Below are 15117 nucleotides of genomic sequence, written 5' to 3'. Positions count from 1 at the left end.
CCTTTCCCATGCCTACACAAAAGCCAAACGTGTTGGCATTGCTAATGCTTGTTTAAAGAGCCTCCTCATTGGTGATTGGTGTCTGGACCACCAATGTGATCAGTAAATTTGTATGTGGGGACCCCTATGGTCTCTGCCATTGTGTATGGATCTTGGCTCCTGAAGCGCTATGCATTCCCGGGGATTGGGAAAACGAAGTGGGACCACCTTTCCTCTCAGGGCTATGCCCCTTTATTCTGCCACTTAGCTTTCCCATCTCTTTCTCACGGTGCAAGGAAAAAAGATTCCCCCCCCCCCCCCAGAGTTCACTTTCCACTTTTCTTTTGCAAGTCCTGAGTCAGACCCAGCATTGGCTATCTCAAGAGATTCCAAGATTGCTAGCTAGTCAAGACATCCTTTAACCGGTTTGGTTCTGGATTCCTGAATCTCCCGGGACCGCTGCACCCTCCTTCGTTCCTAGACCCAACATAGACTTCTAGACTTCCGAGACCATTGTCACTGTTCCCTATGGCTGACCTTTGTTCTCCCAAGAGGGACTCAATGCCAGGGTCGTCTTCTCCCTCGAGCCAAGGTGATTTTGTCACAGTTGATGGTATAGAAATGTGCAGGTGAGTCTGTGTGGGAGGATGGCGATGGATACCTGAGCAAAGCAATTTCCGTTCTGTCTACTTTATGATTATTGCTGACACTGCATGAGTGTCTTATGCCTAGTCCCGTTTCAAGGCCTCTCTTGCTAAATCTGCATAAGGCCGGTATTGCCAATCTACTGTCAACTGACCATTACTGCTCTCTGAATGACAGTTATGTTGGGCCAATTCCCTTGAGATTAAAGTGCCATAAATGGAGTGTTTTAAAAAAACATATCTAGGATCCAATCCTTCTTCCTTAAACTCTCCCTCTCTCAACTAAATAAAAAGTGAACCTCAAAACACCTAGTAAAAGCTGGAGGAATCCGGTGGCAATAAAGTGGAGGACAAGTCATCCAACATGGGATATGAAAAGAAAAAACAAAACATGATCAACCAACCTCTGAAAACAAACTAATGAGGTAAGTGCTTCAAGAATCGGAGCAAAAACAAGAGTGAAAAATAAAATGAAATCCAAGTGATGTTATTCAAAAGAAATTATCTTAAAAACATGCAAAAAAGTAAAGTTGAGAATTCATAATTGATGAAAAACTGAAGATAGATGGTTGATTGATTTTGAATGCATCATAACCACTAACATTGTCCTCTACACAACCCTCCAAAGCATTATGCTGTTCATCCTGCCAAGCCCTTACAGAAACAGGAAAGACCGTGCGCAAATCAGTCCATCCCGAACTGACAGGTTGCATCCGTTTTGCTCAAAACCAAAAATAATGCCAGACCTATTTCGTCCATCAATGGCGAGGAAGAGCCTGAGTCTAGGTGCAACAAGCCCGGGACCTACATCTGGGCATAACCTTCCCGTCCGTTTTATGCAACTCTCCCATAGTGGGAGGGGCTATGCTCAGACATGGGTCCCTTGCTCGCTGTGGCTAGAGCACAAAGCTGCACCTCACTGATGATGAATTCTGTCTGGAGCTGCTACTTGTATATCTGTGCATACGGGCCAGCAGTTCCGGCTGGACTGCTCCAATTGATGGCAGGCCCGACGCACCTTTGCAGAAGGCTGGTCACCATCTGTAAATGTGCAAACTGGCCACAAAACTATAAAATGGAAGCTTCCCAGGACAATAACAGTGCTATCAATTAATACAAAGCTTTTCATTCATCACTTTTCGGTGTCCTATGTGAGTCTTCATAAGTGGAAGGGGGATGTTCCCAGTGTGACGGGGTGGGACGTACGAAGAGGCTGACATAAGGGGATGATTTTAACAAAAACAAAGGCTTTATTCTGACAAAAAGTAATCGCAGGATGCTTTTCCGCTCAAAGATTGTAATGAAAATGAAAAATTTCTCTTAAATTCCAGGAGTTGTGGTACATCTGTGGTACGTTTAGGCCCTCCCTGGTCGATGCTTTTCTGGTTTGGAAAAAGTCTGAAGGTATCCTCCAGGAGAACAAGGCACCAAGTGAGTATTTCCAGCCCTGACTCACTCCCCCATGTTCTCCGGGTCAGGTCTGGGGTGCCCTCTGTCTGATGGCCACCTCACTGCACTAGGGACCTGGTCCCCTGGGCCCCTCCTGTCTGATCACTACTATGGTGTAAGCTCCCTGGCACCAACTGAATACACTGTCCAATACCTTCTCCCAACCTCTCTAGATTCTTCCCTGGTCCCTGTGACGGGTTCGGAAGAATGAGTCGGACACTTTAAGCCCATTTTTGTGTTTTTAATGACAGCCCTAACTTTTTCTTTAAAGATATGCCGTAGGCAGCAAGTCTTTACATGCTTTCTCACACTCTTTTGTCTCTCGTTTTATAGTGTCTCAATTCACCCTTGGTTATATTATGTGGAACTTGATTCCTTATTATATTCTGTATCTCCTGGTGTCTGCCTTTAGTGCTTTCTCTTCTATTATCATACTGTCTAGGCACTAACATACCATATTTCTTAAAACACAGCTTTGGGTCATGCTTTCTCCAGTCTTCCGATTTTGGCTTTTGAAATGGTGTCCCTTCCCCCCAGGGTAGCTATCTCCAGTCTCTCTCTATTACTTTTTTGGGGTTGTTTGATATTCGCTCTACTCGCTCTTCACATTGCCAGTTGAATAACTTTAGTCCTCGTGTCTCCTCTTTGGGACTGGGACGAGTTACTCTTCATGCACGTTTTTCTCCTCGCAGGGTTGCTGGGTATTGGCTGTATACACCTTTCGTGGTGATAATTCAACAATTGTGTTCCTCTTGACTCGTCTTCATAACTAGCATGAGTTGTACTCTTTCTATGCTCCTTGCCCGGCTGCCTCCCCTTTTCCTCTGTAACTTCAGGTGAGTATGGGAACCTTGCGGGGGTCGGCATTCACTCAGGTATTCTTCTCATTGTGCGGTTTCTTCTTTCTTGGCTGCTGCCTGCTACTGATAAGGCGGAGCTCCGCTCGCTCCTAGCAGTGATGGTCTTGGCATAGTTGCATGGGTGCTCTACCCACCATGATTTGCTTGTGGTCACGCCACCTGGACACCTCTTCTCGCTGGGGGAACAGTTTCCCCGTTACCTTACTCGTCAGCGTCTCACTTTGGCAATCCTCTCTAGTGCAAAAGTCGCAAGCTCCATGTCTTGCCTAGACTCTGTCCCTTGGAGCAATCACATCAAGGAGCTTCCCCTGCGTCCAATACTCTCTCCTCCTCTCCTCGTCTCGGTTAAGTGCAAGACTCTTAAAGAAACATCTTCTTTAAACTTCTCTGTTAGGTTTGCTTTAGCATTGTCTGCAGCCACATATACGCATGGTGCATTCTTCTTCCCAGAAGGCAGACCCATATAGGCTGATAGTCTGGCTGGTCCAGGGAGTTCCTCACAGGGACGGGAGTCCTTGTCCCCTAAAGGGGAGTCACTCTCAGTGAGGCCCCACTTGCCAAGACCCCAGGGAGGGTCTTGCAGAGTGTGCTCACCTCCCTAGCTTCAAACCGGGTGACTCCCCCCTTGGGGAAAAGGGACAAATACTCTCAATTCGTCACATACCCCCAGAACCTCTCTGGTATGTGTGCATGCTTTTCTCTCACTTCTTCTCTCCTCTTTGTTTCACTCTTATTACCCCGCCTTCTTCTTTCCTTCTCTAGTCTCTCCTCCTACCCTCTCTTCTTCTCCTCTTTTTTTTCTCTCTTTCTCTCACAAAGGGGTACCTGTTCGCCTCTCACCTCCTCCGGTCTAAGAGCTGAGGAGCTGTAAGACCCCCTCTAGCTGCTTTCTCACCTTTGACACAGGTAAAAACTGCTTTATTTTCCTCTAGCCATTTTTATTAGCAGTAGACCATCCCAAAAACGCTGATTCATATACTCCTCTTCCCTTTCTGTGACGGTAAAGACAGGAACAAAACAATGAAATGAAATATGCCTACATCAGTGGCAGTGCCTACAATAATTTCAAAGACTTCCATTTGTTACGTTTTGGTGTCTGTAGTAATAGTTGTGAGTAATGTTTTTAAAAAGAAGTTATCACACAGATCGATGTAGAAAGGTTATCCTATCTTGATTAGCCGTCAGATACTTTGTCTCAAAGTAGGAATTATTTCTCATCCATGGTTTGTGAAAAAATATTTTGTTTGGTGGATAATTTTGCAGGGCGTGGTGGCAATACCTGGTATTTGATGTGAGTAGCTGGGCATATCGTGGCATTCCCTGCTAAATGTTGTCCTGCCCCGGATGTTGGACAAACCGAGCGCTCCCAATCATTTTTGTGTGGTAGCAAGTACATAGATTGCTTTATTGCCTTGCAAGACAATCCACAGAGCTACATGTTCACTCTACCATAATTCCAGCAACAATCTGACCTGCACACGAGATCACAGCCTCTATATAAGTAAGGCCCTCAAACACAATAATCCACTGTCCACTGTCCATTGTCTGGGAGGAGGACAGTTTGTTCTAGAATGATCAGAAGTCTGTTGATGCAGATGTCTTTGCCACACTGATCACCTGACCTGGATCCTTCTGGAAGGTTTGTGCCCAAATGACGATCAGGGACGCCATTTTCCACTGCTCATAATTCCCACTCAATTGGAAGACAGTCTGGGTATCATCTGCGTAGTTAGCATATTGAGCTCTCAGTGCATCCAGCATGTCAAGCAGTGGTCGAATGTAGATATTAAATAATGTCCACTATTATTAGCTGAAATGGAGAGTGACTATTCCATACATTGTCAGAATGAATGAATGAATAAATGGCACAATGAGATCACATGATCAGTAATTAAGGAATAATACATCTACATCCGTGAATATCAGGACATATGATGGCAGTGCATCCTATATATGGCCACGCTGTTCTACCTGCATACGACAAGATGATCTAGGCATTTTGTGGCAACACCCAGGCATATGATGCCAATTCTGATCAACAAGCTAACTATTCTGCAAAAGTGTGCAGCTGGATTTGCTCATAAACAGTGCACAGCCCTTTCTATTTAAACTTTAGTTTTTATTTGAATGTGGACAGTGAATCACAACACAATTTTTTCTTACAACCTTACCCAACAAATATAGTCCCTTCCCTCTACCCCCGTCAACCAATCGGCGCGTTCAGGGAACAGGCGTTTGTTCAAAAATAGAACCTCTCAGGGATGGATGTACAGTGATAATATTTACATTGAGTGGACTAGAGTGTATTGGATTGGCTCTGCTCTGTCGGGTCACAACAACGAACTTCATCAGCACCTTCACAGCTTCTCTGTCAATCTTTAACACATTCCATTCTGGAAAGTAACAGCCCCCATTCCTCTAACATTGACTCCCTGTAGTCATTTACAATGGCTGTTGGCCTCTCCATTTCAATTATGGTATACAGTTTACATTCCCATTCCCGTTTTATGGGCAATCTCCCCACCTTCCAGTGTTGGGCCACTGCCAGTCGCCCAGCCCGTAGCATCGCCTCACACACCCTAGGCAACTGGTACTCCCCCCTGGTCGGGATTCCTAATCGGATTTGGAGCGTGTCGAGGCTCAGCTGGACCCCTATGAGGTTCTTGATCCAGCTTGGGAGCTCCTGCCGAAAGATGCACATTTTGGGATATCCCCACACATGTGTGCGAGGGATCCCACCCCACCCCGACCTCTGGGGCACATGGGTGATGCCCCCACAAATATTCTTGATATTTTAAAATTATGTTTGACTGTGGAGAATACATTACCGTGAAATGTCACCCGGAAGAGTCTAGCCCAGTCCTGATCTGTGATTGCACCCCCTGCTAGTTCCACCCAATATCTCTTGACGGTCTATTTGCCCCCCAATCCCTCTCCTGAGTCGATACCAGCATCTTGTATATGCTAGAGAGGCCGCCTTTCTGGGTGGTGGTTCCGTCTAGCCATTTCTCAAGCTGGGTTAGGTCCTTGGAGAGGCGGGTATCCCACTTTGTGTTGGTAAACACCCCTTTCAGTGTCAATTATTCAAAGATCGATATCCCCTTCCACCCCAGTCCCACTTGGATTTCCTCATAGCCCCAAAGCAACCTTCTTTAAACAACTGTCTCACCCTCTCCAGCCCCTCGTCCGACCACTGCTGGGTGCATCTCATCCCCTGCTTTGTCAGGTGGAATGGGGGGCCCCAGACTGACGCCATAGGTGCGGGCCAGGACGAAAAGATCTGTTTGCACCACTGTTTTTCCACAGATCACCACAGAACGCTGAGTGTCGGGTGTTCTCTTGGTTCTCTCGGAACGTCCCTAAGTGGGGCCCATAAGTAGTCCCTCACCTAGAACGGGTGCATTTCAAGGTCCTTCAGGTAAGACCAGTAGGTCCTGAGGTTCTCTCTCCAGGGTTCCAGCAGGACGCTCAGCTGGGATGCTTTATAGTATAAGTACCGGTCTGGGAAGCCAAATCCCCCCCTGATCCTGTGGGAGCGTCAGGGTAACCCACTTCACTCGTGGTCTCTTATCCTGCCAGATGAATTTAGATAGTACCCCCTTCAGCTCCCCAAAGAAAGCTTCTGGGAGTCTCAGCGGGAGGGCGGTAAACAGAGCAGCCTGGGGAGGGCGTTTATTTTCCCTGCCACCATCCGCTCATAACACGATAAGGTCAGGGGTCTCCATTTGTGGAGGTCTTCTTTGATCTTAAGTAATATCGGGACAAAGTTCGCTTTTGCCAGGCCCGAGAGATCACCTCCCCCTGCTGTACCCCAGGTAGAGCCAGGGCGTCCAAGAACGTAGCTCTTTGCCTCTCGTCACCTTCGAACTCCGAAGTATAGAGTCCTTCATAGAACTTGCAAATTCCCACCCTACTCCCTTCGGGTCATGCACTGCCACCCCATCCTCGCCCCTTATAGTCCCGATCAACTTCTTTTTTCCTCTCCTCCTGCAGTCGCCAAGCAAGTATTTTATCCGCTCTCTCCCCTCTCTCTCGTGGTATTTTTGCTTTAGGAACAGTAGCTTCTGTGTCCTGTACTAGGATCGCCCTAAGCTTCGCCCTATGGCACCTCAGCTCTGCCGCGCTGGACGGTGTGAGAGACATCCCCCTGGTCCACCCGTCTGCAGGACCCATATCTTGGGGTCATACCAGGGAATAGGTTTTTAGTTCACAGTTTACATACATTGGCACAACAAACATTCAGGTTCTAGATTCTTTAAAATACTGTCCTGTATGAATTGAAAAACTGAACCTTTCTATATATGCGGTTTTGTACGTGTATGCTTTTCACTTTTTTGCACAACACATCAATGTGGCGTTTTTGTACACTGTTTAAAAACTTTTATAAGAATAATGAATTGTTTATGAAATACTTAGAAGTACTTTTATTGAGTTTTTAAAAAACATTTTCTAAAATAAAGAATATATTATTATGAATTGAAATTCAGCACTGACCCATTGCATTCCTTTATCACTGTCTGAGCCCGAATGTGAATTAATTGACTGAATTACAGTTCCGTGAGGCATCATTGTTCGTAGTTTTCTACAGCATCCTAACCCATAGATATCTATACGGGACACATCATACACACCATTCTTCTGTATCATTATCGCAGACCTCTCCGTACCACTGCAATTCCATTCTTATTCCATACCTGACCACCTTTCATCCTCACAGCTCATCTCAAAACTGCCTCCCTTGAACAGGTTCGGCATATAACAAGTGTCCCTTTCTCTTTACAACACCTTTCTTAATTCTCATCCAATCGCCACACTCCACCCTCAATTCCTTCTTCCCACACCTTTCATTCTCCCTCATCACCCACACTTCTTTATTCTTTCACATTTTTTGTTTAGCTCTTCCACAACGCAATCAGACTGCCTTGCCCTCCCAAGCCACACAGGCACCACAAGGGTATTTGCTTTGCCATGCCTCATGAGTTAAAATGGACTTGCACCTGTGGCCGCGTGGGGCGATGTATGCACAGCATACATCTTCTCCTGGATGGCTACCTTCCTATCCGTTCCACAGACACCAGCCATCTAAGCAGCCTCTGTGATATATCATCTATTCACTCTTTCTACCATCTCCATTTCCTTCATTGTCGGTCCAAACACTCCCCAGCACACCCTCTCTTGCAAAGATTTGAAAAAAGTCAACAACACCCACACCACTTATTTCACGTACAATTTTTGTATTCAGTCCACGGTGGCAACAAATCAATAAGAACAATAATATACTTGCCACATCCTCCACCCAACTCCACCGGCCCTAGGATATCTATGACTAACTCATCCCAAACTTACTTTGGAACATTGACTTCTACCATGGGCTGTTCCTTGGCAACCTCGCCCTTGCCAACCTTTGCACATTCAATACAACCCGCTAACCTCCTCTCTACATCCTTGTCAAAACCAGGCCACCAATACTCGCCTCTCAAAACCGCCTTGGTCTGTGTCACACACACATGTCCACCATGGGTCAAATCCATAATCCTCTCCCTTATTTGTTTAGGAACAATGGCACATTCCCAACAAAACACAACCTCGTAAACAACACTCAACTCCTCTCGAACTTCCCAATATGGTCTCTCTTCCTGACGTAGCTCACTCTTGACATGCCCAACCGAAACCACGTATCCTTTAACACATGTCAAAATCTAATCATTGTTTAAGGCAGCCAACCATTCTTCCCTAATCACCATACACTCATGATTCACAAATACCATTTCTGAAATATCAACAACACCTCCATCATCCACTTGACCACCCAACCTTAATAAACAATCGGCCATCACGTTTTCCTTACTAGGTATGACCTGAAATTCACATTTATGGCATTGCATCCTTGTCGCTCAACCTGCGACACGTCTGGATACCTTATCCAAACCCTTGCGCACAAAAATACACTTCAAAAGCTCATGATCTGCCCTTATTACAAATTCAGTACCCCAAACAAAATTCTTACATTTTTTCAATCTCCCAATGGCACGCCAATGCCTCCTTTTCCAGAGCCCCTCAAAGCCCTCAAGGCATTTGCAATAACCTCCTCATCGGTAACACTAGCTAACTCTGACAGAACAGCACCGATCCCATTATTGCTTGCATCCATAGTAATTATACTTTTCCTAGGAGTGTTAAAACTCCTTAAAGGTTGGGCCGAATCAATTTTCTCTTTTATGTCAAAACATTCTTTATCACACTCCTCATTCCAGATATATTCCTCTCCCTTCTTGTGCAATTTCCTCATCTCAACAACCTTTATTGGCATAATTCTTCACAAACCTTTGGTAAAATTCAATCATGCCTTTAAAAAAAAAAAAAAAGAAAGAAAAAAAATGAAAATCACTCTTTCACATCGGCCCACCCTCGTTGCAAGCGACACAGGCACAGGTGAGTCCGGCACTTTAGGATTTATTAAGATATGCAGCAAAAGACCCCCAGCACAGCTCCCTCCTCACAGCTTACCACTCCAACTACTGTGCTTAGAACCCTGTATACAGTTAAAGCATAACATTCTAATAAGTGTGTTCAGTGCTCAATGTTCCATCTACATAAAGAGCACATCATAACACGTACATATTGATAAAGCAGTATGTTAATGTGCCTGCTGTAGCGTTCTGTGCGCTTGTTGGTCACAGGCTAGGACGGGTGGGTGAATGCATCTTTTCATCCTCTGATATTTTAGTTTGGGCTATTAGGTTACTCTAAAGCTGTTAGCCGAAAATATTCCATTTTATTATATGAAGGAGTGAGATGACATGTGAGGAGGGACACACTGCTTGTGGGTGTTGTTTGTTTATTTATCCACCAATTGACTGCACATGGCTATGCTTTTCCCTGTGCTTTTCCCTATGACCATTCTCACCCACTACCTGCCTCTCCCCACCAAAAACACATCCTCCTGGGATATCTTTTAGATTGCTCTATCAAGCAGCAACATCGAACTGTATTCTGTTACGAATGTGAGGATGTCGTCCCTTCTCCCTTAGGGGTAGAACTTTCACATGGGGCCAGGGTGGTGCGTCCACAGTACAAATGTGCCCCTGTGGGTGGGACACAGGGGGAGGGTCACATGGGAGAGAAAGACCGTTACAGGATTAGGGACAACCCTTCCCAGAGAACGTGGTATAATCCTGCTTTAGATCAAACCCCCTCCCTACCAAGTCCCACCCTTCTTTCCTATCTTTAGATAGGACCAACATTCTTTGTTGTACAGTCCGTCAACCTAATATCTCAGATCTGACTAGAGTATCAGGGGATAATATTGGTTTTCCATATAAGGATTATACCAGTACTGTGAAGAAGATGCGCAGGAGAATACTGATCGCTCCAGAGAACTGGAGTGAATGGTCTAGTCTCCTACAAAATGTGATTGATCGAGAACAACCCAACAGGGAAATTCAGGAGTTCAAATCCCTGTCAATTGAAGCCGAGAGAGCGAGCTACCCTCAGGGGAGGAACGTCGAGAGCTGCTGGGAGCGGACGAGCACCTGAGGGTACTGCATTGCCAAGCCTGGTAAATAAGGGCAAGACACCACACACGGAAGCTGGATGTACGGCGCTGGAAGTTCAGGAAGAAGGGACGCTGCGAGCAAGTACCCGAGGCAAGCCCCGCGCATTCCCCGAACCGGAGAGTTGCAACGCGAAGCGGAACCACTCTGAGAAGGATGACTAAGGTAGCGAAGCGACGAGCCGTGAAGTCAAGTCCCTGAGAGTTACCAGAGCCTCACAAGAGATCCTTGTTCCACGGGAGACGCGAACCAAGAGAAAATGTACGCAGGCATACCAAGAAGGGCTGGTGGTCCAGGAAGCCTGGGGAGAAGAGTCGAAAGTACTTATGAAGGGTCAGGGACCATGAAAGCAGCGTGCACGTCTGGGACACACGCGGTCATGAAAAATGGAGAAGCAGAGGGTCTGGGACCTTAAAAATACCCAAAGAAAGAGAAAGAGAACGACGGCTTGGCAAGAGAGTGAACCAAGCCATGGTAATCACAAATTGAGAATATCGGACCTGCACCCATATAAGGAACCAATTCCAAAAGGCACAAGAGAGTCTGGGACCCTGAAGAGCGTTGAGACATTTAAAAGGAGCACACATACTTGGCAGGAGAGTAAACCAAGTCGTAGAGTTGCCACATTGCGAGCCTGGGCTCGCACCCAAATGAGAATCAAATAAGAGGGTCTGGGATCTCACGAGGAACAGAGACTGTCCAGAAAGAAGTATATGTTTGCCAAAAGAATAAATCAACGTTTTGTGATACAGCTTTGTGGGTCTGGGACTCGCCCATATGAAGGCCTGAGAATAACCAGTTAGAAGCCAGGGGAAAGGAGCCAAACCATGGTTACTGGGACATTGATTGTTAAGAAGTAGAACATTTGTTTTTCCTTTGAACACTTGAGACTTTGAAGTTGCAAGAGCTGTCACTATTGCTTTACTTGGGAGTTTTGGAGTCCTTGCACATTAGTCATTAATAGTGTTGGGGTCAGAAGTAGGGTTTTTGGGACACAGCAGTGACTGGCAATTTTCATTTGGACATTCTGACACTTTTCCTTAGTTTTCTTGGAGGCAGGGAAACCCCTCTTAGTTTTTGGGATAGAAAAGGCCTTCCTCCAACCCCCTTACTTTTATGAATAAAAGTGTATAACCAAAACAATGCCTCACCTGTGTTTAAGCCTTACTCATGCACCCTCATAGGCATTTATAAGCGTTATTTCTAAGCAGTCTGCTGAGAACTAATGGCTTAATGCAGCTATAAATGACTACTGGTGTACAAAAAAGGTCCTAGACCAGCATGCTTTTAGCCACTTGTTTTAGATCTCTTCCTTGCACTGAAATCCTGTGAAAAACAATTATTGTGAAAGACATACATTTTTGGCTTGGGTATTGGTATTCGCCATTTGCCAGTACTGCTATTTTATGCCCATGTATACCACCGTTTTCCAACTTCTGCCATCTTATCGCCAGGTAGTACCACTATGGCACTGCATAGCAAATACATATCCCATGCCTACACAAAAGCCCAAACTGTTGGCTTTGTCAATGTTTGTTTCTTAGTACTATTGCAATGCCTATTATGTATAGTGCTACAAAACTGCTAGACTGGAATTTCATGCAAAATAAACAGTTTACTGTGAAATGATCGAAAATAAAATGCCTATTGCAAAATGACCGCATTTGATTTGTTCGATTCCTTTATTTATTTATTTGGGGAACACCCCACATCCCACTACCTTAACCTATACCCTTACCTCACCCCCATCTATTTTTTTTAACTAAAAATGTACACAAATCCCTAAAGTTCGACCAAAAAAAGTGGTCACTTTGCAGTAGGTATTTTCGAATTCGATCATTTCTGCAAATACCAAATAAACACATTATTATAAATAATGTACGTACTTATGGCAACTCTGTTTTTTTAATGGAACCTGTTTGTGTCCTTTTCGTGTATCTGCGGTGTGTGAAAAATAACCGTTACCACTGAGAGAGAAAACATTTTGAAACATGTTTTTATTATTTTAAATAATGAAGACAATATTACATTATTCTTTTCCTATTTTCTGATATTGAAACTGCCTTTTCATGCTCTCACCATCATATTATTAGCCCACCCCCCTTTGATTCTATTTTCTAAAATAATGCACTTTTAAAGAATTTAAAGTCATGCACCTTTTTATCCTCATCACAGTAAATCCTTCGTGATTTCAGTGCTCCGGTATCTCGAAGACGTGTTTGTATTTTAAATGAATCAGGCTGATGAAAAAATATGTCTTTCGAATGGTGAATAATATTTTGTTGTACTTCTGTAGTGTTTCAGCGAACTGATGTCATGGCAGATGACGATCCTTACCTCAGCCTTTCGCAGAGGGGATCTGTGGATGATGTCGCTGAATCTGATTCCCTCCTGCAGACGCTGAAGCCGAAAATACAGTACGTCTAGTTTTCTCTCTCACTCTTCATAACTTTACTGTCTTAAATATGTGCGTCCCGTTTATGCCCGTAGCAATCTAACAAACAATGATGGACTTATGTAAAGCAGTGCCAACTCATTCTAAGATAAATATCTAATTCATTAACAGAAGCACAATTAAATCAGTGTTTTGGAATACAGTTGATCTGTTTGTTAAAAATGCATGCATGTTAATGGCAGATGCAACTGCCAGGCCCATCTTATCTACCAGTTTTCCTGGCGGTATTAGAACTACAATCCATTGTCTTAAAACAAAGAGCACCAGCCCATCCTTTGTTCCCATTTCCCTTCACTTAAGGTTCTTTGGCTCCTGGTCTGCCTACAGATATGTCATACCAGACACCCTCTGTCTGCCCATTGCCCACTTGCCACATATAAGGAACCATAGGCAAGCCCCGTTTGCTAGTTTCCCTGCAGATGGGCAATGTCGGACCCTTCTCCTCTGCCTATTTCCATGCAGATGAGAACCCTCGGGGCCCATCGAGTTCACCTTGTTGAAAATAAATCTGGTTTTTTTACATAGTGGTTCTTGCTGGACCAATACTGCTTCTAAGCACTGCAATAGTATCCCTTATTACCTAATTTGAGTTTTATTTATTTTTTTGTATCTAATCCAAAATGGATTTTTTAACAAAAGATAGAGGTAGAATTTAGCAGACATTCTTAAGGTGACTTGACTGTTTTTCTAAAAGTAGAAAGATGAAAAGAAAGGAGGAAAAAAAGTCTTAAATGAATGCGATCGGGCCAGTGCTTGGGTCTTGAGGAAGAAGTATCACTTTAGTGATGTATTGCGTAATGTTTACTATTGCCAGCAGCCAGGTCGGTTTGTCCCCTTCAATCAATTTGTACCAACAGTTTTCCTCATCCTGGAGAACGAAATTGGAGATGATGTTTTCCAAGTATAGCATGCGGATGTCCTTTGTCACAGGGCAGGTCAAAAGGAGGTGTCGGATGGTTTCCTTTTTCGAAGTAGATTTGCAAAGCCGACAACAGTTCTCCAAAGATAAGCCTCTAATTGCCAGAACTTCGTTTGTTTCCAGTAGGTTCAGGCGGATTTTCAGGAGAAAGTTGCACGCTGCTCTACTCGGGAACAGTCTGAGGTAGGTTTGTAAAATGTCTAGTTTCTTGAAAAACGGAGGAAGGTGAATAACTAATTTGTTTTTGCTCGCTGTTTCTAAGGTCTTTATCCAGTCCAGTTCTCGGATCTTTTTAGTGACTTTGACTGGGTTGTTTATAAGTTCGTCTTCGTTACTTTCCACTGAGTGTAGAACAGCCCTGTTCTTGGCTTCCCATTTGGACAACATTTTACAGGATCCCAAGCAAATTTCTTGATTTATCAAATGCTAGACGTATGGAGCGTCTTTCAGGATGCATTTTCTGTATAACATGATTCAAGTCCACCGTTGTTTATAGAGATGAAAGGCTAAGTTCACGTCTGATAAGTACGACAGAAGTTGATTTAGCTAGGCCAAAGATGGTTCTCCAGAAGATTGCTTCTAATTTGGACCATAACTCTTTAGGGAGATTAGGTATTGCTTCTGAACCGTAGGTTAGAGATGGTATAACCTTCATTTTGTAGAAGTCTCTGACCGGGATCGAAGAATAACGTCCATATTTGATGTCGATAGCTTCCCTTTGAGTGGCCAATTTTTTAGTTTTCTCATACAGTGTCTCCTGCATAGTTTTTTCTTTTGCTGAGTTGTCTAGTGTGACACCTAAGTATTTGAAGTTTGAAACTCTTTCAACGATGGCTGAGCCTAGACGAAGAGGGATCTTTTCATTCTTCTTGGTTGGTTTTTCGATAATCATCATTTTCGTTTTCTCTTCGTTTATTTCAAGGTTGTTTTCCACCATGTATTGTTGTAAGTTGGCGTTGGAGGCCTATTGGGGTGTAATCTAGGAGGATCAGGTCCTCGGCATATACAAGCTGACTGATCTGATCTCCGCCAAGTTTTGGTGGGAATGATCAAATTGCTTTTTCAGATTCTGGGAAATCGCGTAAGTATGTCCAGAACAGGGCCGGAGCCAGGGGGCAACCCTAACACCTCTAGCTGTGTTGATCTTGTCAGAGAGGGTCCCCTGCTGGTTAAGTCGAACTTGCATGGACGTGTTGGAATATAGAGCCTTAATCGGGTTCAACAATTCATGAGGGCATTTCCAGTTAGAGAGTTTCTG

The 15117-nt window shown here is 44.4% G+C and overlaps 1 protein-coding gene across 5 annotated transcripts in view; it reads left to right on the top strand.

Moving 5' to 3' along the window:
- Positions 1-15117, top strand: part of RFX5 (regulatory factor X5) — a 325165-nt gene that overhangs the window by 20705 nt on the left and 289343 nt on the right. For 2 of the 5 annotated variants that reach the window (XM_069650274.1, XM_069650271.1), the window contains exons 1-2: positions 1961-2054; positions 12782-12902. In XM_069650274.1, the coding sequence (XP_069506375.1) occupies position 2054; positions 12782-12902 (122 nt within the window). In that variant the 5' untranslated portion in view covers positions 1961-2053. Of the gene's footprint in view, positions 1-1959; positions 2055-12781; positions 12903-15117 lie in introns of those variants that run through there. The other 3 variants (XM_069650280.1, XM_069650276.1, XM_069650282.1) reach the window with 2 other exon arrangements.

This window comes from Ambystoma mexicanum, chromosome 1p, assembly GCF_040938575.1.
Source record: "Ambystoma mexicanum isolate Mex_15411 chromosome 1p, UKY_AmexF1_1, whole genome shotgun sequence".
NCBI lineage: Eukaryota > Metazoa > Chordata > Amphibia > Caudata > Ambystomatidae > Ambystoma > Ambystoma mexicanum.
This window is presented reverse-complemented; position numbering and strand designations above follow the sequence as displayed.